This window comes from Lineus longissimus, chromosome 17, assembly GCF_910592395.1.
Source record: "Lineus longissimus chromosome 17, tnLinLong1.2, whole genome shotgun sequence".
Taxonomy (NCBI): Eukaryota; Metazoa; Nemertea; class Pilidiophora; order Heteronemertea; family Lineidae; genus Lineus; species Lineus longissimus.
This window is the reverse complement of record NC_088324.1, coordinates 11447396-11469892: the sequence shown is the minus strand read 5'-3', so window position 1 is coordinate 11469892 and position 22497 is coordinate 11447396. Positions and strand designations below refer to the sequence as shown.

General features: G+C 41.7%; 2 protein-coding genes across 5 annotated transcripts; one reads left to right on the top strand and one right to left on the bottom strand.

The window, feature by feature from the left end:
* The first annotated feature begins 74 nt into the window (after positions 1–74).
* LOC135501795 (nucleoside hydrolase-like) lies at positions 75–4781 on the top strand. Of its 3 annotated transcripts, none has more exons than XM_064794110.1 (7): positions 75–262; positions 996–1213; positions 1559–1733; positions 1960–2076; positions 2416–2552; positions 2970–3317; positions 3818–3956. In XM_064794110.1, exons 1-6 carry the CDS (start codon positions 154–156, stop codon positions 3300–3302), a joined length of 1089 nt encoding a protein of 362 aa, XP_064650180.1. In that variant the 5' UTR covers positions 75–153; the 3' UTR covers positions 3303–3317; positions 3818–3956. The 3 variants fall into 3 exon arrangements, with proteins under 3 accessions (XP_064650180.1, XP_064650181.1, XP_064650182.1); XM_064794111.1 differs by having other exon boundaries at positions 2970–3304; positions 3818–3917; XM_064794112.1 differs by lacking the exon at positions 2970–3317 and having other exon boundaries at positions 105–262; positions 3818–4781.
* LOC135501794 (large proline-rich protein BAG6-like) lies at positions 4771–20945 on the bottom strand. 2 transcript variants are annotated; one of them, XM_064794108.1, is made up of 21 exons: positions 20833–20945; positions 19590–19711; positions 19203–19244; positions 18603–18678; positions 18036–18205; positions 17586–17657; positions 17065–17202; positions 16455–16645; positions 15898–16021; positions 15486–15677; positions 15035–15148; positions 13991–14459; positions 13388–13680; positions 12764–13081; positions 12207–12408; positions 11766–11995; positions 11269–11502; positions 10781–11092; positions 10175–10339; positions 9882–9989; positions 4771–9586 (listed from the first exon to the last, which is right to left on the bottom strand). In XM_064794108.1, the coding sequence occupies exons 2-21, from the start codon at positions 19650–19652 to the stop codon at positions 9311–9313; spliced, it is 3789 nt and encodes a 1262-aa protein (XP_064650178.1). In that variant the 5' UTR covers positions 19653–19711; positions 20833–20945; the 3' UTR covers positions 4771–9310. The 2 variants fall into 2 exon arrangements, with proteins under 2 accessions (XP_064650178.1, XP_064650179.1); XM_064794109.1 differs by lacking the exon at positions 15035–15148.
* Between the last annotated feature and the right edge of the window lie 1552 nt (positions 20946–22497).

Here is a 22497-nt window from a genome sequence, read left to right as displayed (position 1 = left end):
TTGAGAATAAATACCAGAAACAATAAAACAATATTGATCATTTGGTGCACTTTTTTGTTTACATGTTGTCAAGTCGCCATGCTTTACCAGGGAGCACGGCCTTGACCTTTGAACTTTGAACCCAGCAATATTTGCTCAAAAAGTTCAAAGTCAATGATTTCAACATTTCTCCGCAATTTTGGTAGAATTCAAGCCAAGATAACGCAACCACTAGTGTCAGATGGATTTATATTTAGTAGAAGAACCGTAAGAACTTCATTTGGTAAGTGCAAAACTTGGTTACTCTTGTGAAAAGGACTTTTTAAGTTTTAATTGGCTGGTGTATTTTTATGGGGCGCCCAAGCAGAAATAAGTAGCTATTTAGTTTTGCATGTTGACACTTGGTGCGCTCACCAGAGGGTGAGATGAGTGACAGCAGTTGGGCTCGACGAGACTTAGACTAGCCTAGAATGCTTGTAGCAAGTTTGATTACGTGCCGCGGTTCCCCTCCCCAGGCACTTATCATATTCTTATCCAGAGACAAAACTGAGTAAGTCACATCCTTGCCCTGTTAGTGTTGGCAAAGACAACGAGTATCTCGCAGTGTTCCCCTTATGATTATCAAAAAGTGCAATGAGAAATTCACAACCTACCTTGTCCGGCAAAGACAGCAGTGTATGACACACAACCTTTTCCTGTCATCAAAGAAGCGGACAACAATGGGCATGTCACAACCAGACTGGCACATTGGTGTCTTTGATTACATGACAAGGGTGTAAGAAATCATTGTTGTCTTTATAACAGGACAAGGATAAAGCAGTAAGACACTCATCGTTGCCGGCCTGTTACCAAAGACCAAAATGTGGGCTTTGCAATCTTGCCATCGTGCCATCTTATCAATAGCGAGTGAAGTCACAACCTTGTCCTGTTATCAAAGACAAGAACTTTGTCACAACCTTGTGTCCTGACATCAAAAACCAACGGTTAGTATTTTTACAGCGTTTCTTTTACTTCAGTTCGATCAAAATCTTCACGAACTGTAGATCTGATCATGCCCACCAAACGACGCTTCATCATTGACACGGATTGCGGGCTCGATGATGCCCAGGCTATCCTCATGGCACTGTCCCAAGGTGTGGATGTTGTTGGCATCACAACATGCAGTGGTAACACTGGTGTGGACCAAGTCTGTAAGAATGTGCTGAGAGTGCTGAAGCTTGCTAACAGACTTGAGGTAAAGAACAAGGTGTACTTGTTTCTTTTATTCTGGAGATTTCCCTGTTAATTGTTTAAATCATCTTTTTACTGGAACTTTTTGACTTCCAAAGTATGGCCAACCTTTTAGAAGAATCACTATCTTCCTCAAAATGTTGCATGTTCGTCTTCTTCATCTGATTCTGATCAAATTGAATCATCTGAGAATACAATTCCCTTTGGCAAGTCACCTGACTCTCCTTTACCAAGTTTTTGTGATCAGTGCTGACATCCTGCACCTTTCAGATTCCTATCTGAGTGTCTCTCTCCTGCGAGACGCCCCCTACCTTACTGTGCTCTATTTCGGACTACCGACCTCTTTCAGATCCCTGTCTTTAAGGGCACCAGTGCCTCCCTCCTGCGAGACACACCTGCCTGTGATGCCTACCATGGCAAAGATGGCCTAGGAGATGTACCTGATTCAGAAGCACCTGATTCCAGACTTGTGAAAGAGGAGCATGCAGTGAATGCCTTGGTACGGATGATCAATCAAAATGCAGGTAAAAAGGTGTTCCTTTAGGAGCTTTGTCTCCCAAATGGTCCTCCAGCTGATGATGATGAAATTGTGGTCAATTCAAGTCTACACGTGGCCTTTCTGTACAAAGTTAAAGATAAAGCATTTGCTAGTCTTGATTCACATGATCCATTGAGTTGGACACCTAACTTCTTAATCCCTCTGGCATGACATTGAAAACTAGTACCACATCTTTTATGTATCGCTGTTAGGTGAGGTGACCCTGGTGTGTCTTGGACCCCTGACCAACATTGCCCTGGCGATACAGATGGATCCATCTATTGGCAGCAAGGTCAAGGAATGTCACATCATGGGTGGAAACTACGAAGGTAAAGTAGAATCATTGTTAAGTTGACCTTGCCAACTATCTCAAGCATTCAGGCTTTGGCAAACTGTCTTTGTCAGCAGTCTGGAGATGAGGCAAATGGTAGGTCTTACAGTGATGACCAGTCAATAAAGATGTGATGTTATTTTGACTAAAGCTATTTCATTATTGAGCTTGATAGAGATACTTGACCACCTTGTGTGTTGTAGAGTGTTAATCGTCACCATGTTGACAGAATATTTGAGTTTGCTTCTTTTATTCTACATCTCTTGGTCAAATCATCAGGTTTAATCATAATAATGGAAGCGTAATGTTTCATTTCTATAATTTATTCTCATTCCAGCCAAGGGAAACATCACAGTCTCCGGAGAATTCAACTTTCGGGCCGACCCAGAGGCAGCAAATATTGTCTTGAATCAACTTGGTTGTCCTGTCACTCTGGTCTGCTGGGAGCTGTGCCTTAAATATAGTTTATCGTGGGTAAGTAGTGTCTCCTTCGACAATTCACTTCGCCAACATCATAACTGATCAGTGCTAAGGACTTCAGGGCCACGACAAAAAGTTTTTGAAACCATTACTTAAAGGAGGGAAGCTGGGGATTATACAATAGAATAAGCTTAGTCCCAAATAGAGGGCAGTTTTAAGATGTCAGAAATGGGCACCAAAAGTCTACCAACATACTATGTAGCCAACATAATGGATCGAATCAGGTGCGTCTCTATGGGCACTCCTGCCCCAAAGTGGGCAATCCAGTCTTTGATTTTGACTGTGAATTCTCAAAATTGAGCCCCGAGTCCAACCTGTCTCTGCTGGTCTTGGATCAGCCCGTGGGATAGGCATCATCTCCTGCATCTCCAGTTTTTAAAATGCTTTCAATTCATGCAAATTATTTTTCAGGATTATTATGATAATCTAGTTGGAAATGGCTCCCAAGTTGGACATTTTATAAAAACATGCGAAAAAAATATTACAGCCAAAATGCGCCATGAGCAGTCCATGGAAATGTACATGTGTGCAGACCAGTTCTCCATGGCGACTGCCTTGGATAATTCAGTTGCCATGGAAACATTGAATTGTTTTGCAACAGTAGAGCTCCATGGAGAGTTTTCCCGTGGGCAGTTGGTTTTGGACCATTCTGGGATGCTGGGGCATAAACCTAATGTTGACATAGTCATATCTATCAATATGGAAAAATTCAAAAGTGTTTTGGAGAAGTCTATTGAAATCTGAAGGTACTGTGTATTTGTGAGTATATTTTTGGTATGTTATCTGCATGCAAAGCTCATGTAACTTATGTTCAATCCTGTGTTCAGGTTGCACAAATGCTCCGCCCAGGATCCATGTAACTTTCATGGTGAGCTGCAAGCAACTTATTATCGTCATGTGCATGTGGCTTATGCTTATGCGGCAGAAGTTAGGTTGTGTCGAGCTAACGCAAAGCAGAGGGTTTGTCAATTGTGACTGGGACTGTAGCTAATCTGAAGTAACATGCTGCCATCATCCTTATCCATCACAGCTCATAATTTATCTGCCATATTTATTCCAGATTTCCACATATTTGACCATTGTAGTTACATTTGTATATAACTAACCTCAATGTGGAGCAGGAGTTCATACTCAATTAGTAGCCATTTTCTCTATAGATTTTTGAACAGAGCCTTTTTACCTGTGCAGACATGGTGATTTCCTAATGGTGTCAGGCAATACATATTGATATTAAATAAATTCTATTCCTTGTGCTTCAGGAGGAATACAACGAGCTGAGATTACCCCGAACAAAAAAAGCCAAATTCCTCTACGCAGTGGAAAAAGGCCTTGTGAAATTCTCTCTGGATAAAGATTGGCCGTATCTACCCTCTGACGAACTTTGTATGGCAACAGCACTTGAATCGAACATCATAACCAAACGAGAACTTGTCTATTGTACCGTGGAATTATCCGGAGAATATTCGAGAGGACAGATGGTTGTGAACTGGAACGGAAGGTTGAACAATCGTCCTAATGTTGACTTGGTGCTAGAACTCGACAGGAAAAAATACTTTGATTTAATGAAGCAAACTGTTCAGTGAACTGTGGGCCCTATAATTGTGTTCTTGTTGATCAACAAAATTATACAAGGGTCAAGAGAACTTTAATGCTTTGCACTGCTGTTATAATCATTTAGGTTGAAGACCCAGAAGGGTTTACTGTAAACCTCTTCATCTCCATGGCCCTGAATGTCTGCTGAACAACAAGCTTGTGAAGTTCTACATTGTATATGACTGGGTCAGTTGAAACATAGGTTCTTTAAAGCAACTGTACCTGTGATAATGAAGTCGAACAGGTACACAAAGGTCCTGAACTAAAGCATTCCATGACTATTTGTAAAATCACAGACAAACACAAACAATTGTTAACAGAATATCAATGGCTTTATTCAAAGTATATCTGGCAGCAATCCTAACATCACTTTGTATTGTTGAACCTCTCTGAGGGGCACTTTGGGACTGACAAATGCCTCAATTTAGAGGTTAAATTGAAATAAAAGCACCAGACCTACTTTTGACTTCACAGTACATGTATCTACAGACAATGAAATGTTAATTTTATGATTTGTCTCTAAACTGCCATCTTGAAATGTATACCAACAGCTCCTTCCTGTGTTGATGATATCTACATGGGTTTATTGTTACTTGATGTGATTTGTATTCAATAAACTATCTTAATGAACTTCTCTCTCCTTTTGGATTTTGTCAACATGTTGTTGGTTCCTTGTCAGAAAGGAGTTGATAACAGAACAAGGAAACCTCCCAAGGACATTGGCTGTCCAAGTCATGACAACTTGGTTGTTCTGAAGAGGTTTATTTTTCTGTGTGGCCCTCTACCTCTGTCAAGTAGATGTACATGGAACTGTGTGGATATTCAGTTTTAATGATCATGAGCTTGTGACCTGTGGACAAAATCAAGTTGTCTGCTTAACTTAACCCATGAAAAGGACACATCGGAAGGATGCCAAGCTCGAAAGGACCAACTCCTTCCTATCCAACCTTCACAAAAGGATACCTCCATGAAGGACTACAGCGGTTGTCCGACGCGAGGGTGTTCCTTCGTGGCATGTGCCCATGTCCCCATTAGCCTGAATCCATCAGCTTTACTTGACAGAAGAGATTTCATGCCACCAGTGCTGCCCTCTTTTAACACGAGAAGACACTATTAGGTGATTATGTAAGGAAGCGTCGTAGCGGAACGAAACCAACGCCATTGTGTTTAGTGATGTCCAAAGAGGCTGCATACCAAAATTCAGCCTCCTAGGACCTCTCCTTCATGGATTCCGACCCCTCCCCCCTCTTTTTTGAAAAATCTTCACTTTTGCTTTGAAAATAATCTTGGGTCCAGGTAAACCAAATTGTTAGATGTACAACCAATGCATACAGTTAAGAATCACTTAAGACCTGGGACGAGGTATTTTTGATATTTTCAGAGGGGGTCTGCATTCGCAAACGATACATGATATCGCTTTGAAAATTTGAGACATTGAAGAAAATTGTACCGACATACAGGTGCCAAAAGGAAATTTTGATACTGCAGTTAGTTTTATCAGAATATCACGAATATCGCGAAACGATAATTGGGTCTAATATCAAGCAAATTCAAATTTTGATAAATATTTTTGATGTTATAGGCAGATATAGTTAATCTAAATCTAATTTCAAAAGCAGGAGGTGAAATCTCATTTACCCAACCAAAAACGAGAATTTGAAATTTTTCAAAATGATGAAATATCACGAGTGAAAAAAGTACTTTCTGCACAATTTTGGCCCAGAATGTGTCACAATATGAAAGAGTATCACTAAAATACCCCAGAAAGACACAAATATCCCATGGAATTTCAATATGGAATGAATAAATCCAAATTATCACCACAGACCTAACAAAAAGTTAAGTGTGACCTCATTAACAATGTCAACTCACAATCACAATGAAAGTAAAATATGCTAGTTATGTACTTCTATGTCCAACGATGCTGCATGATAATTTTCAGAAGAAAATTCCTTCTCTTTCATGCCTTTTTCCCACTTTTTGCAAAAATTATCTGACTTCTCATTGTAAGCAACTCAACATATACAGGGTGTAAGGTAAAAATGCCAACAATTATTTCACATTTTTCTGCATTCTGACCCTGAACAAGTAAAACCTCTTTTAATACCGCTGTCAGCAGGACACTCTCCAGATTTCAGGACAAACATTTTGTTTTGAAATTTGTGATTTCTTTTCAATTTTACCTTTGTTATCATGTCACATCTCTATTAAGGACAGCATCTGAAAGTTCCAAGAGGCTCCATGTTAAAGTCCTTGAGATCAGTCCGCACAAAGCTAGACGGTGTCATTAAAGAAAGGGATTAGATGAAGTTCCCTATATGTCATGGCACTTGCCTGGTTAGATGCAAATGTGCCTCACCCAAGACCTTGAGCACCCTCCAGCAAGGCTCCCTAAGAAAGATTTAGTATGAGGTTTTGACATTGCCCTACATCTCATCCTGACATAACCAGTGATTTTCAATATACTCCGCCTCTCGATATTTCAAGCAGCACTTGTTAGTCCCGAGGTTGTCCTTAATAGAGAAATTCTAATGTCCTTCTGAGTCACTTAAGGTGCTTTCAGTCTAGGTCACAGGCAAGTGTGTATACTGTGCACCGTCTTGGATTCATTTTGAGGTTGTCCTCGACACAGAGGGATCAAATTGATTCCAAGGAGTAGCCAAGTTGTGGCCAAAACACCTCATGGAATACAAGTCCCGAGTTATGCTTTTGTTGTAAATCCTCAATACAGAAGGGCCAAATTGGACAAGAATAGCCTTGTTGTGGCCCAAACGTCCAAAGAATAAGTGTCCACAGATGCTTTTGTTGTACACGTGTACGTCCTCAACACAGAGTGTTCAAACTGATTGGGATTAGCAAAGTCGTGGCCAACACACCACATGGAATAACTTCATGGAGTGATATGTCTGTTGTATGCACACTACCTGCGTCAGCATGCACAGACACAAAAAGGGTGACCCAAAACTCATATTTCAGGAGGTGCAAGCCGAGAACGATCATTTGAGGGCATGTCCTTTTGGCAGATGAGTCCAATAAGCTGTTCTTCTGACTGGGATTATAGTGCTTTTTCCAGTTTGCCGCCAAAAAAGTATATTGTTCTTCAGCGTTATGACAAAGATAATAAAGACTTTGATGTTGTTTTACAAATGTTTTTGTTTATTACTCACTCACTCTCTTTTGAGTTATCATATGGCATAGTAGAGCATGATTTACATAAAACACAGTCGTGGCTTTACTCATACAGTTTAGACAGTGAGATGCAATACAAGCCATGAGGTACAATCACACCCAATACAGAGGATACAGGCAAAGACATTACAAAGCAAAGTCTTCCGGCAAATCAAATTGTCTTGAAAAAGGTGGCTACAATACCAAATAAATGATCAGATCCTTGTTCCTATTAGGCCCATCTGCCAAGGGGACACACTCTCACCCTTTTTCTTGCAAACTTCAAGAGAAAGAGATTTTTACAGGACAATAGGAAACTACTCCCTCTGACAGTAGTAATACATGTACCCACACGGGCAATACCACTGGCTTGAAGACTTCAGAAGCAAAAGCTGCTTTAAAGCCATTCTGAAAGTAGTTGAGATAACTATTGTCAAATGAAACTAGACAGTATCCCTGAATCTGGCAGAATATCAAAGCGTTACAATGCAAACCCACAAAATCCTTCTACGGAAACTCATGTAATAAAGCAGACAGAGCAAAAGCTGCAATTGCTTGAAAACACTGGAAATGGCTTTAGTATATTTTGCATCTGTAGACTCCAAATGTCTCTAGGTTAACACTATACATTGTACATTGTATGTACATGCAGTCCTGATTTAATGACTTCATTAGTTTTTACCAGTCTACATAACCCCTCCAGACAAACAGTACGTAGCTATCCTTCAAGCACAAAGGTGCATTTTACACATCCGTCTTCATCATAAACATATAGGTACACTACTCATTTAAAAGAGATAATTAAAATGTCCCGCATTTCTGAAATCACCAGACTCCCATTATATACACAATGCACTAGGAACCTGTTTGATGAGATGCTTCCTTAGAGGCCCATACGAAGTATGAAGAGAGGATTGCAACTCAAATACAAAGCAAAATAAAAAAAGCCTTTTGATGTTAGGCCTTATGAAAGCCAGACAACAAGCACAAGTCATTTTCACCGCAAGGGAATCTTGACAGTATCTCAAGCCTCACATTGATATTGGATCACAACTAACAATCATAGAGTATTTTAGGCTGGTGAGAAATTAGTACAGATGGTGAGTACAGGCCATTATTGAGGCTTGGTTTCACTCCATAGGTTTACTATAAAGGTTTTGCCAATTTTAATTAACTCGTCAAGAAACAGCAAAGAAATTTAAATTAAATGTCTGTGTCGGCTGTAACAACCACACGTATGGAGCTGTAGACACTGGAGTGGAATCAAGCCTTTAGTACACAAGGTCCCCAAATATCCACCTACATTTTCAGTACACACTCAAATAATCTTTAGTTTTAGCTTTAGCTTTAGCTAAAATGCACCCGATTACTTATATCAATACAAGAGGCAACAAAATCAACAAATATGCATTCAACCAATGACACCTCCCTTTTTGATTCTCAACTGGTTAAAGTAACCTTCAAGTTTCTGCACCACCCAAAATTTAAGATCAACAATAATGCAATCAGCCAACTGGCTCATAAATAAAAGCCTTGCCCTTTTACGGACCGGTAAGTTGATCAAAATAAGTACAACAGATTAATATCAAGTTGTTGAGATCTATCAACGATCCTTTCATTTCTTGAAACCACCCTCAGTCAACTATTACAAAATCCTAGATAAATTTCCTCAATGAAAAGATCAAAATTCATAAATAAAAGAATTTGTACAATTCATTTTCAACCCATTTCTCACATCGAAAACAGAAGGAATACAAACCCTATTCAAGCGTTACGGCAAACGAAGAGCATCAATCAATGAAGGTCTGCCATCTCTCTTAGTTCATCCGCAGAATCCCAAAGTTCATTCACAGAGTCCCAAATTTCATCCGCAGAATCCCAAAGTTCATTCACAGAATCCCAAAGTTCATTCACAGAATCCCAAAGTTTATTCACAGAATCCCAAAACTTTCACAGATTTTCACAAAAGTCTGTCCAATAATCCTTGAAACTCATTTCTTAGAGTCTTTCACAAAATATTCCTCCGTTTGTGGAAATCTTTCCGATGAATAATCGGGATCGTTCTGTAACCGTTCTCGTATATCGCTCAGCACCTGTTGTTCGTAAACTGAATGCAATGTCGAATTCGCTGCCGCATCCTGTTCAATTTCGTCAAAGTTTGTAATTGGTTCAACACCTGCGGCGGCCACAGCCTGCTTTACTGACTGCGGGATGACAGCAGCCGCATTTCCCTCATTAGAGGCGACAGCGCCCGCATTTTGAACAACCTGGAAAACATGGATCACAGAATCAGTTACGGGGTTCAAATCTCGGAGGATCATCAAAGGGCAAGAGTAAAAGCTTAAGAAGGAGATGCATTCAGAAATCAGACTCCTAGGGCGAAATGATACTTAATAAATACAATTCATCGCTCTAAGCTGATAAACAGCAGCTGGCTGAGCAATCAACTCCAGCTGAATCTCCATTGAAACGATTCCTCCCAAGAGCCAAACTAGAATGAGAAGCTGTCTTTTTCTACCAAGATCTTATTCAATGCAGGAAAGGTAAATATTGTGTACTCACCTTCCTCCTCTTGGCTGGCATCCCACTGATGTAAGCGTCACTGAGAGGAACAGGGGGAGCCTGGCGTCTTTGAGTTTGAACATCCCGCGAGATGACAGGGATCCAATCCTGGAAAGGCAACAATAGGAATGAACGTAAACAAGATCGACACGGGGACTTAAATGATAGAGCACTTTGCCCTTAACAAAAGGATGTCACTCCAAACAAAACAGATCAAATATTCTCAAGGTTGATAGAATTTTGGTTGGTTGATGTTTTTTGGCGAATTTTAAAAAATAGTGAAAAATGCATACCTCTGGTAGTTCTCGATGCCAGGGCTGAGAGCCAATCACAACATCTGGTAGATTATCCCGATTGATCACAGAGGGCGTTATTGTATCACCATTCATATGTCGTGTTGATTGTTCTGAGCTAGAGGCCACTGTGACAGGTTCTCCAGCTGCCTCAGCCTCCATCGGCTAGATAATGAAATAGGAAAGATGAAGCTATCTGCATCTACACATGTTTATTTGAGTACATTGATTATATCCATGACATCATGATATCACAGACCGGTATGATCATTTGATCAAGCATAGCATCACAGTAGTAAAGTGGTTAAATTTAGATGCGCCATTCTCACTAAGTTTTGTGATAAAGATTTTTGGCAGCGAGTTGATCACAGTTGAGTTTCAACGTGCTTCTCATTTTGAGAATGTGAAAACCGTCAAGTCAGCTGATGAAGTCCACCATAATCACCCCAGACCTAATACCTAGGTTCCCTTTCCTGCCAAAACAAAAAGGCCAATAAAACCAATCGTACATGACTTAACTGAATCAAACACTAATTGCAATGGTACCCAGGTTGGAGTACCCGACGACATGTATCCCCCGGTCAACCCGGATGTTTACTAGCCTACCTCGACAGCCGCAGAAGTCGCCTCCTCCATCTCGACACCACAAGATGGTGCTTCAACGACGGCTGCCGCTGCAATCGACTCCACGGCACGTACTTCCTCAGCGGCGCTCTCTGTTGACATGAGGGAAGCTGCCTCTGAGGTTTCTGATAGTACCGGACTTGATTCCATGCGCTGACTTGTCCTGATGATGTAATGCTGGATATCATCGTCACTGATGCGTACGGAGGGCAGTATCTGGTGAAGCTGTTGCGATGACATCGTCTGCATCCAGTTTTGTATCATGGGGTTGCTGATGTCTGATGAAATATATTGCTGAAAAGAAGAAGTAATGAGTCAGGAGACAACTTGAGATAAACCAGCAGCAAACTGGGAGTAACGAAACGGCAGGTCTTTCGATTACATAGATATTGAGCAGTTGTGAGCTAACTGAGCGGAGGACAACTTGAACAAGCTATTTTAGAACTATGAACGACACTTTTTATACTTACTATTCTTGAACGTAGAAGTTGATCACATCCGTCAATACCATTCCTCAAACAAAGTCTACACAGTACAATAGCTTCATGGATGCATGTCCTACATTGGTTGAACAGACACTGGCCAAACAAGGGATCATTATCCGTTGACCTAAGTATCAATTTAATCAACTTCTTCATTTGTTGTCGAATGAACTCAGTCAGAGTTGCCTTGAAATCAATGTCATCTTCTACACTAAGTCCAGGCTGTAAAGACAATTGACCAAAATTATGTTTTGATTAGAAAGCCAGGTATAGGAAAAGGGGACAGGTGTCACAAGTATGATGAGGATGAAGCCCAGAGCAGTCAATCAAGAAACCTCGATAGCTGAATTGGTTGAGCAGTGGACCGGCATTCCAAGGATCTGTGGCTCAAAGCCCAGTCAAGGCAACTTGATCCTCCTCTACTAATTTCATTTGACCAAATACTTTGCTCACAAACATTAAATGAGAAACACTTCATCACTTGCCTCGGCACAAAGAAGGTCAATGTGCTCCTGAACGATTCCGATGGCTCTCTCCACCGCGGCGTCCACATTCTCCTCCGTTGGTTCTTGGTCATTCATGATGCGTTCCTGTATAAACGTGCGGAGAGGTTCCCGTAGTTGTTGCAGTGGCTCAGGGCGCCCAAAGAACACTTGGAGAAGATCGGCAAAGTTCATGTGCTCACCAATGAGTTGGAATAAATCGTTTAATAAACCTTCAAAGAAAGGACGAGGTATTGATTATAATTTTTAAGGCAAATATTTTTGAGCATAGTCAGACATTAAAGAAGTTTTGCAGTTGTGCTGTCTAAAATGGTTTGTGTGTATGATAAGTTGTTTCAACTAGCTTTAGGGAAGGGTACCCTACGTGACGAAGAACATCGCATGAAGTCATTGCAGAAGTGAACAGACTATAATAACACTAACCCTGTCCTTGAGTCACATTGTAATTCTGTTCCATCGATCGTATAAAGTCTGTTATCGTTGCACCCGACCCGCCCCCACTCATCACTGTACTGAGTTGACTCCCAATGCCGCTCACTAGCTGTGCAAACATGTTATCACTCATGGCACCTGAACTCACGCTTGTACCAGTCGGAGGTGTAGATGCTGGCCCTGTGGCTCTGCCCTGAAAATATGAAAAGATCATTACTATCAACACCACAGTTCAGTGAATTTGCCTGTATAATACCTGCACAAAGACTGTGTTTATTTCTTCCTAGTGCAGCAACAGGAAAGTACTCTGAACAAGAATGAAGTAGGATTTTAAGCTTACAACCTTCTTGCATCAATTGGAATCAACACACGACAATATTGGATACTCAGTCATGATTGATGTGAACCCAACAGGACCACCTCTTGAAAAATGGCACAAGCTAGAAATGTCCCTCTAATCTGAAGTCTAGGTCACTGGTCACTGGTGATATGCACCGCAACTACAAACCAACACGGACAAAGAAGAATTCAACTCATTTTGCAAGTACCTCTTGTAAGATCTGATGAAGTCTTGATGCAAAGTCGTTCATGCCTGGTGTGTTCGCAGTCCCTGTACTCGCACTGCTACCTGTGGTTCGTCCTTGACTACCAGGGGTAAACAAGGCAGCAAACGGGTTCAACGGAACTGATGAAGAGGTGCTAGTAGTCGTGCCTGTAGACGAGTTTGCACTACTAGTGGCGACACCATTGCCAGACTGGGCAGTTGCTCCGCTCCCCGTCTGTCCTTGTAGATGTGGATTCGGTTGACCAATCAGTGCACTGACTAGATTGCCCACAACATCATTCACGGATTGTTCGCTACCATTCTGGAAAATAATCGGGAATCAGAACTAGGCGTAAAAAAGTTCTGTGGTACTTGTGTTGAGCTAACCATTAGGAAGTGCTACTGGATGGTTAGCAATGATGAATGCTTGACAGCTACCGACATGCTGCGCCGTGCTGAGGTATCAAGAACGTGGAGAGGTCATGAAGTTAAACAGCATATAAATGAGGGGGCCATTTCGATAAAATCGAAGGCATACTTGAATCACAAATATCAGGGAGAACATTTCCACTCTTTTAATATTTCAAAGGGAGTCCAATAGATATGATCAGTGCAAGGTAGAACTTACGGCTCTTCTAGTACTCCTGACCATAGCAAAATGTCTTGAACTACACGGCAGATAGGGGTCAACCGCTCGTGAGTCTAACGCCATCAGTGCTGGCAGTCTAAAGCCTGACATTGTTGGACTCCCTGCATTTGGAGCCGTTGAACTTTGAGCATTACTCGAGGTCGTGGTGGTGTTGGTGCCCTGGGCGCTAGAAGCGGTACCAGCTGTGCTAGTCGTAGAGGTCGCTGAGGTTGTGGTACCCATGGAGGCAGTCACTGTCCCATTTGGTGATGACGTCACACCCGTTATACCCCCTAACAAGTTCAGATAAAGGCAAAAGTTAAGTGCAGCAAGACTATGTATTTCTACACAAAATGTAACAACACACTGATAATTGGACATATCAATCAATGTTCATTACTATACTTCTACAATCAAAAACTTTAAGTCACATCGTGTCGCGGGTGAATTGGCCGAGAGATTCGTCACTTGATGTCACTTAGGTCAGTGGGTACACTGGCAGCACCGAATCACATCAAAACTCTGCAGACTTCTTGTTCCTCAAAGGGATTAAACTCCAATACCACCCAAAACTGTGTTCATGAATGAAAAAGAACTACTTACCAGACATCCTCTGTGCAGCAGCTTGCAGTGCCATCTGAACCAATCCTTGCATGAGCTCTGGCGGAGCACCAGGAGGTGCAGCAACCGTCACTGGTACAGCTCCAGTCGGAATCCTTCCACCTGTGCCTGTCATCGGTATAGACCCTAAACGAATCGGAATAGCACCGGGAGGCAAAGAAAAACTCCCCCCAGCAAAACTTGCCGACGATGTGGTTGAACTTCTGGTTGAGGTTGATGATGCAGAAGCTGTAGTGGCAGTATTTGTCCCCGAGTTCCCGTTACGGTCCGAGCTGAACACGTGAGCACTGATTTGGTTGACGCTCAGGGAGTTCGGCCCGACTTCCATGAAGACATAGGGATTGGTGCTTCCTTGGTGTGTCATGGGACGGGTGGTCGGGGTTGCCCCAGATGTGGTAGTAGTTGCACTGGCATCTGCGGTTGCATTTGGTGCATTTTCGTTGGACGTTCCCTGAAATTATGAGGTTTACAATTAATTTTCCAAGTCAACCACAGAGATTTGGCAGAATATAATCAAGTGGCAGTGCACATTCCTGTCTACATCTATAGTTCACAAATATATTGACTAGCGGAGTAGAATTAGAACTAAGCATTAGGACAACACTCCATTGTAACTGCAACATGGCCACAATAAAAGCAATGACTTCTAAGTAGGAGTGTCTCAAAATAACATGGTCTGGCTTGCACAAATGATAACTACAAGAATTCCCAATGCAATGCAGATACCAGTATACATCTGAAAATGCGCACAAACAGTTTATAGAAAGTTTGTCTGCACTTTCTGATACGTCCCAGAACTGCCCTCTATACAGGAATACAGTAAATATCAATGGTGCGAGGCCAGCATTGGCCATTATCTTGTCTTCATTGTGGAACAGGCCAGGGATGTGACAGGAAGTGCAGTGCCCAGCCTGCAACCAATTTCTTCGTCTATAAAGCTGCGGGCATTACTTCTTTGGCATTTTCTACTTTTTCATTTTCGAGTAAACCTACAAATATAAAACATGTGGCCGGACTTCTTTGTACCTGTGATGCAGTAGAACTGGTAGTAGTCTGACTGTTTGTTGCAGTTGTGGTAGCCGGCTGTCGTCGTAATAATCGTGGACTACCAGCTAAAGATGTGTTGACACTGATCTGGGCCTGAATTACAGAACAAGGCAAACATTCATAAACGACTCAACACGACAGACATGCCCCACTTTGCCGAGGAAATGGAGGTGCCACATCGTTTTGACTCCAGGGAGGTCTCTTTTGTCTGACTTGCCTTACTCCACCAAGATGCATAGTCAGAAATACTCAGGTTGTGGTACTGACTGACTGACTGACAAAGATATGATTAGTCCACCCCCCCCCCCCCCCCAGAAGGAGAATCTCATATTTTAGTCACATGCCCATTCCAAGTGAAAACCGCGACTAAAAGCTCACACAACAACATAAGGATGGCTATCACGAAAACAGAACAAAAAATTCAACTCACCTGGACTGGTATCGTCTGATGAATGACAGCCGTTGGCGGCGGCGGTGGTGCAGGCACCGCCCTCAACTGGCGTGGCTGAGAACTAGATAGGTCAATGATAAGATCACTGATGCTATGGTAGGCATGACTAATGTGGTGAAGGATAACCGACACCTGGTTGATCACACGTTGATTGTTACGTAGTTCATCGTCCTGAAAGAATACAATATCAAAACTTGAGCAAGTCATTTTGAGTTTAGACATGAACTTTGCATCTGCCAAAGCAAAGGCCGAGATGAAATTGTTTGCCTGGTAAGTGGTAATATAACTACACATCTACAGACAAGTCCTCAGAATACCTTTAAACCTGACAAACTCATATCATCAGAAAGAGTTTCCTGAAAACTACACATCTTTGAGAGGAGAAACTCACATTTCCTTCGAAGTTTGGGTCATTTTGTAAGACTTCATTATACTGTGCCAACCATGGCTGGAATCTTTCTTGCAATTCTAGTAGTTCTGTCAAGGCAGAGGAGAGCACAGTAGTGTGGGGGTGCCTGCAACCAAAAATAATGTAATCAAATAAAACGTCTTTATTTACAACAAGGAGAACTCCGAGGCTGTCCAAAATAGACCTGGCACGAATCTGCAGACAGGCTGAGAACTGAAGAGGGAATAGACTGAAGATTGAATTCTCAAGTGCCTCAAAGAGGTCCAGGTAGGTAAGAAATAATATTGGCCATATTGTGAATGATTTTTGATTTGACAGAATATAAAGCCCATAAATTTTGCTTCACGTTTTATTTGTTTCATAGGTAAATGCATGAACAACATATTTCAGCATTAGGAATCATAATTCAAAACAGAGGACCAGTCCCAAACTTTCATTAAACAAATCTTATCTGAAGGTGATTAAACTGTTGCATTAAAAAAGTTTGTTTTTTACTTAGCTGGAAAAAAATCAATACCAAAGTTGAAGTGAATTCTTACGCTTGTATTCTCTGTCCATTGGCATTTGTTTCTGTAGAGGTAGAACTAGTCTGCGTTCCGCTACTCGTAGCTCCTCCTGTTGCTTCGGTTGCAGGTCTGGTCTCTGAATCGACACGGCTACCGGTTGGCGGTGAACCAGAGGGAGTAGACGTTCCAGAGCCTTGTGGAGAGCTCTCACCAGATTGCATGTTCTGTGGGTGGGAAAAGATGAATATAAATTTTTATATTGCAGCACTATTAACAAACAAATGATGAATGTTTGCACCCTCATAACAGACGAAAGAAACATCATTGGATACAGTAAGGGGGGGTCTAACCTCCAACAGCAACTTATTTAGTTTAAGGCTTGAGGCCCAGGGGTAGCTCATTATTATGCGGCTGGGTGGTTAGCTGCCAGCTGGATTGGTAATGACTACAAACTGCCTTCTTCCCAAGTGTCTGGCATTAGAGTCAGGAGTTTTGAAATAACCTTGCTCTTAATGTGGCAGGCCCTTTCATTAGGGGTGACACTATGATAAACAAACCTATTCGGCTGTGAAAACCCTGTAAAGAATTCTATAATCTCAATTCATTCAAGTAGTTCAGCAATAGGTAGAAATGTATTCCCTACCTCTAGTCTATCAAGGGACTCTCTTATCAGACGTATCATGCGATGGACCAGATTTATCCTCAGCTGAGATTCACTCTGCACCATGGCTGGTCCAGACTGATTCAAGTTGATGTGGACATCCACGGCAGAACCATCGGGCTAAAGTAAGAATCAGACGAAATTGAGTATAAATTTAACCAGAGCAAAAAGTTAAAGTGCAGGTTAAAACATTTCATACTTTGAAACAGACTAAGAATGATCACGTACAGGGATGGTTGTTCGCAGTATGAGCCACACAAATAAGACCTGAACAAAGGGTACTCCATGAACCAAGGCTACTTTGCCATGTGACATGCATCCAGGAGGGCCAAGAAGCTGCTATGATGATGAAGACATCTGGGAATGCCAGCCATTCTTTCCATTTTTAAATTCCCCCAAGAATCGCAAGGAGCATCAGGGAAGGGAAACAATTTGAACATCATGACAGATGATGTTAGTCATATTATAAAGTCCTATTTTCTTGTGATAACTGGTATACTTACTGATGTTCTAGAGGTCACACGAGCATGCTGTCCAACATCACCCATCCCTGACAACACTTGCTGAACAATACTCTGAAAAGTACACACCAACAAATTAATGGACTTGTTTGCCTCAGTCATCATGATATCCATCAGGCAGACACTCGATTTATGCCACCAAGCAGAACAGGTATTTTCTTAAACTGAATTTGATATCTCTGCTCAAACCTACGAAAACCTAGGCAGTTTTGTCCTCAGCAAAGGGATCAGGTCTCCAATCTTCTGTCCTGTTCAGTCCTTTAGCTTGCCATTCAAGAAGAGTGAATATCAAATGATGATGTGCAGCAAAACTATAGACAACCAAATGAAAATGCCCGAACTTATACTTTTATCAGCGTGCATTTGTTTACAAATACACACACTATTGATGCCTTTCAATCCCCAAACAATATCATGTGAACACTTTTTTACCTGAACTTGAGATGGATCCATTGGGTCTGGTACAGCGAATGCTCCAATGGCGAAATCGCGGGGCGGGAACCCTCCAGATGGCATTGTAGGTGGCGTGTCATTGGCAGTGGATGCACCTCTAGCAGACGGTGGCGCCCTTTGGACAACATGAATAACTTTGCCGTGAACGTCTGAAACATTGATATGAAGTTGATTTTTAATTTGTTGAGAGACGCTACGTAAAGAACTAGCCGGTGGCTCCTACGCTGGATAATACCATGGGCTCACCTGGGGGTGTCAATACATCTTTAAGGAATCAGCACGACAGTCAGCATGAGATTTCCAGGTTAATATAGCTGGTTATGCATGCCAATGCATTTCCTGTTAGTATATCTTAGCAGGCACCCTGCCTTTTCTCAATTTTCTTTAACTACCCCGTCTTCTGTGGCTAATACATTTCCATTAATAATAAGGCATTGCACCTGGCCTTCTTCTGACTGTGCCCTTTTCTGCCCTGCCCTTTTCAGATTTCTAGCTGAAACAATACATCTTTACATGTAAAAAATCATAAACATAACACTGCCTCACCATAATCGTTTAGTTTTTTATCATCCTGGAGAACCCGTCCTTGATAAATCAGCCTCTGGCGATCTTCTGGAATATTCTGGAACAGAATGCAAGAAACGATGACACAATGCCACCTGCTGGTCATACTAGCAACCTCATCTTTGACCATGAATATGACTAGGAAATGCATCACAACCTGAAAGTAGCTTCATCAGGGCCTACTCTACAATTTAGCGAAATCCACATTTTTATATGCAGATATTTCTGGAATTGTAACCTGTTTCAACAATAAACCCATTCCTTTTAAATATTTGAGCCAAGTTCAAACAGATTTCAGCCAATCAGGTTTGAGTATAGTTTTGCCGCAAATAGCAAGTTGATACACACTGGCCCTGCTTTATTGTGATATTTTTAATAATCTCATTGGATAGTAACAAGTGCCAAGTGTACATTCTTGAGGAAGGCTGGTAGGGGAAGGGTACTTTCTTACCGAGACTCAAGATAGACACCCAACAACTGTATGTATTGAGCATTATACGGTTCTTGCAACAGAGGGGATGACGATGAGAATGACTTTCACAGGGATTCGGAAGCTCAAATCACGTAAATATATCTACTTACTATTGAGCCGGCTATTTTCTCTTTGAATTGTTTAACAGTCGTCTGAAAAAAATTATAGGAAAAATCAATAGCAAAATAGAACAATAGAATTAACGGTGTCAAGATCCATAGATTATCCAGAGAACAGCGGTTTTGCATTTTGAAACACTAGAATCCAGGTATTAGGGCTGTGCTCCTAAAACTCTGCTCAATTCGTGCACTTAGGATACTTGCAATTCAGCCAAAAGAGTGGCCTAACTAAAAAGAGTATTCAGCACACTTTCCATATCTTCCCTTTCTTGATTTACCTGAGAATTTTCTGCAGGTCACATGCCCTTACAACTGTCCACCATCGCATTGTGCAATTCACTAATAGGATTCAAATAATCTTTATAAATTGAAACTTACAGATTCAGGAACAGAAAAGCTCCGATTCTGTCCATCCAATGTCTTGACGGTAACATCCAACATGGTCTATCAGTGAAGAGGAGACCAACTTGAAGAATGATTGTGCTACGAACTGAAAGTGCCTGTAACAGTGAAGATAGATTGATAAGAATTTGTCAAACCCATTTCAAAATAATGCAGTGTGACCTTCACTGGCACATAATGATCTGAAAGGCAAGAGAGAACTTAAAAGTCAAGAATGTGAGAATTTGCGATTTTTCTTGCAGCAAGGAACCTTGCCATATCTGTCTGCAATATAAATGGACAATGAACAGTGTTTGTTTGCTTTGACATGCTCCCTAAAAACTGCAGTCCCGGATACACCAATGGTAACAGTTTGCGCATAACTGACCAATAAGCTAATACGGCAAGCAACTCACGCAAATCTTGCAAAATCAGGTGCACAACGTGATTTGCTGCAATGGCTGGCTCTGTAAGCTAAGTCATATACACAAAGTGTCTTATTACCGGTCGTCTCTCTTCCTCGGCATTTTCCATCAAGACAAATCCAATGAGTGATATTACTGTTCGAACATTTGTTTAGACGGTGTTGGCGCTGGCCGCTGGTGGGTACTTCATGCAGTCTGGGACGACCGCAGCCTTATTCGACACTTAAGAAATTGGCCCAGAAGTTGCAACGGTACGGTTTAGACAATTGGAGACTGTTAAAATGTGGAATGGGGATATGACACTTAAGAAGTTGCGACGGTACGTTTAGACAATGGGAGACTGCTAAAATGTGGAATATGCAACTGGCAAAGTGAGGACGCAATTATTCCCGATTCCACATTTTAGCAGTCCCCCATTATTGTCTAAAAGCATAACATCGCGACTACCGGGCGGCCAACTTGAACTTCTTAAGTTGTCGTATTACAACAAAGACTAGTGATGCCAGTGCAGTAGCCTTGCTTGATGTAACAATGTATGCATTTGCGTGGTGTAGAAGCCTACACTGTCAACACTAATGAACACCACACAACGACTGTAATAGAGTACAGTCAGTAGTCATCAGCCATGACGACATTGATGATGACATTGTGACTGTCAACACAACAGTACATTACACAGTGCATGCATGCAGTGTGAGTGACTGATTCTACAGTCAACAGTGACCGACTCGTGAGCGAGTGGTCAAATGTCTGGCTTCTTCCTGCATAAATTAGCAGGAATACTGCGGTTCTGAGCAGCAAATTTTGACAATCACCTTTTAATGTGTCCGTTTTTCAATACGATACTCCAAATGAACTAATAGAACTGCCAATTTTGGTCTATTTATTGAGGAAATTCAAGGAGAAATGTGTGGAACTTTCTTTTTACACAACCGGAAATTATTACTACGCATGCTCAGAATGGGTTTCTCTAAAACGCGGAACGATTTCTGACGGATTCTAATAGGGACGTTCCGCAAGCCTCACGAATACGTTTTTGGGGTATGATATACATATGTGCAGGCAGACCCTTTTTTGGATCTGGTGAGGACATAATCAAGTTCCGTACTGTATCAGATCTCTGTGATAAAGACATCATGATGCGACAGGGAAATATGACACAAAATACCAAGAATTGGCAAGACTAAGGTCGTTTCGATATGGTCCATATTTTGATACTTCTCATGAAAAAAGTCATGAAAATAATAAAATCAACTTTGTCAGAATCCCGTTTACTATTGCAACGTCACAGTGTCAAATTAGCCTAGGTCTCGTTAGGGAGTTTTTCCCGAATGTACTCGATGATGACGTGCCCCATTAACAGGACGTAACATCTATTTTAAAATGCGTTTCCAAAGTGATTGCATGAGGACAACCCATTTGTGGCGTATATCACTGGAAACCCCCGATTCTCCTGATTCTGCAGGATGTTAAATCGGGCATTTTATTTCTTTGAATAAATCATCAGCGTCGCATTTGCTCCTAGCTCTGTTCACCATCCCAAATGGCAATATTCCCAATTGGGCCGGACAATCACGGAAAACCCCAGATATTATACATTTTTTCCTGAATAATTCTTACAGTGACCATTCTCCCGTGAAAGACAGTTGCTTACTCTACACAAATTTTTTTTAAAAATCGAGTGTCAACCATTGACTTTTTGAGATATATTGAATTTTGCACAAATCAGCGAAAAACGCACCAACTGGCACTTGACGGCATTTCAACACGGGGCCGACGCACACCTCAAGTTCAGTGTACACATACGTCGGCTACAACAGTAAAATGCGTAGTTTCTTGTTAGCCGCCTATTGAGTAACACTCTAGGTTTCAGAAACTCAAAAAAACACGTCTTTGCCAAAACAACTGCTAAATCAACACTGGCATACTGTGATAACCAAGAAATCAATGATTTTTTGGAACTACGGCCGCGCATGACTACAAAAAAAACTCCCTAATGTGACCCTAGGCGTCGGGTGGCGATACTTCGCGGGAGGATATGGAACTGAAATCTTCGATCAAAACTTTCAGTTCCATCTTTTACCGTTAGGCGGCACATCCTGTTTTCGGACTCCCGAGGATGACGTCTTCGCGCAATCGTCTGCACGTGGTGTATTCACGAGGCGCGGGCTTCAAAATTTCTTTGCTTAAATGTCATAGCTCACCCATAGATCAATTTTGATGCCATATTTCGTGTAATTTTTCTGGAGGTGCGCAATGGTCAATGGCGCCGACATTTTTGGCAAGTGGACGCTCAACAGGTTAAAAGAGAAATGTTGTTCTTTAGACGCAGGCTGTTTCCATGTTCATGAATGGGTCCAACCTGTTCCAAATTTTATTTACTTTGACGCCCTGGCTTAGTTTCCATGCGCAGAGGATCTTTGGCGATTTTATGAGCCTAGAATTTGTTCCATTTGAAGCGGGTCCGAGTCCCCAGTTTG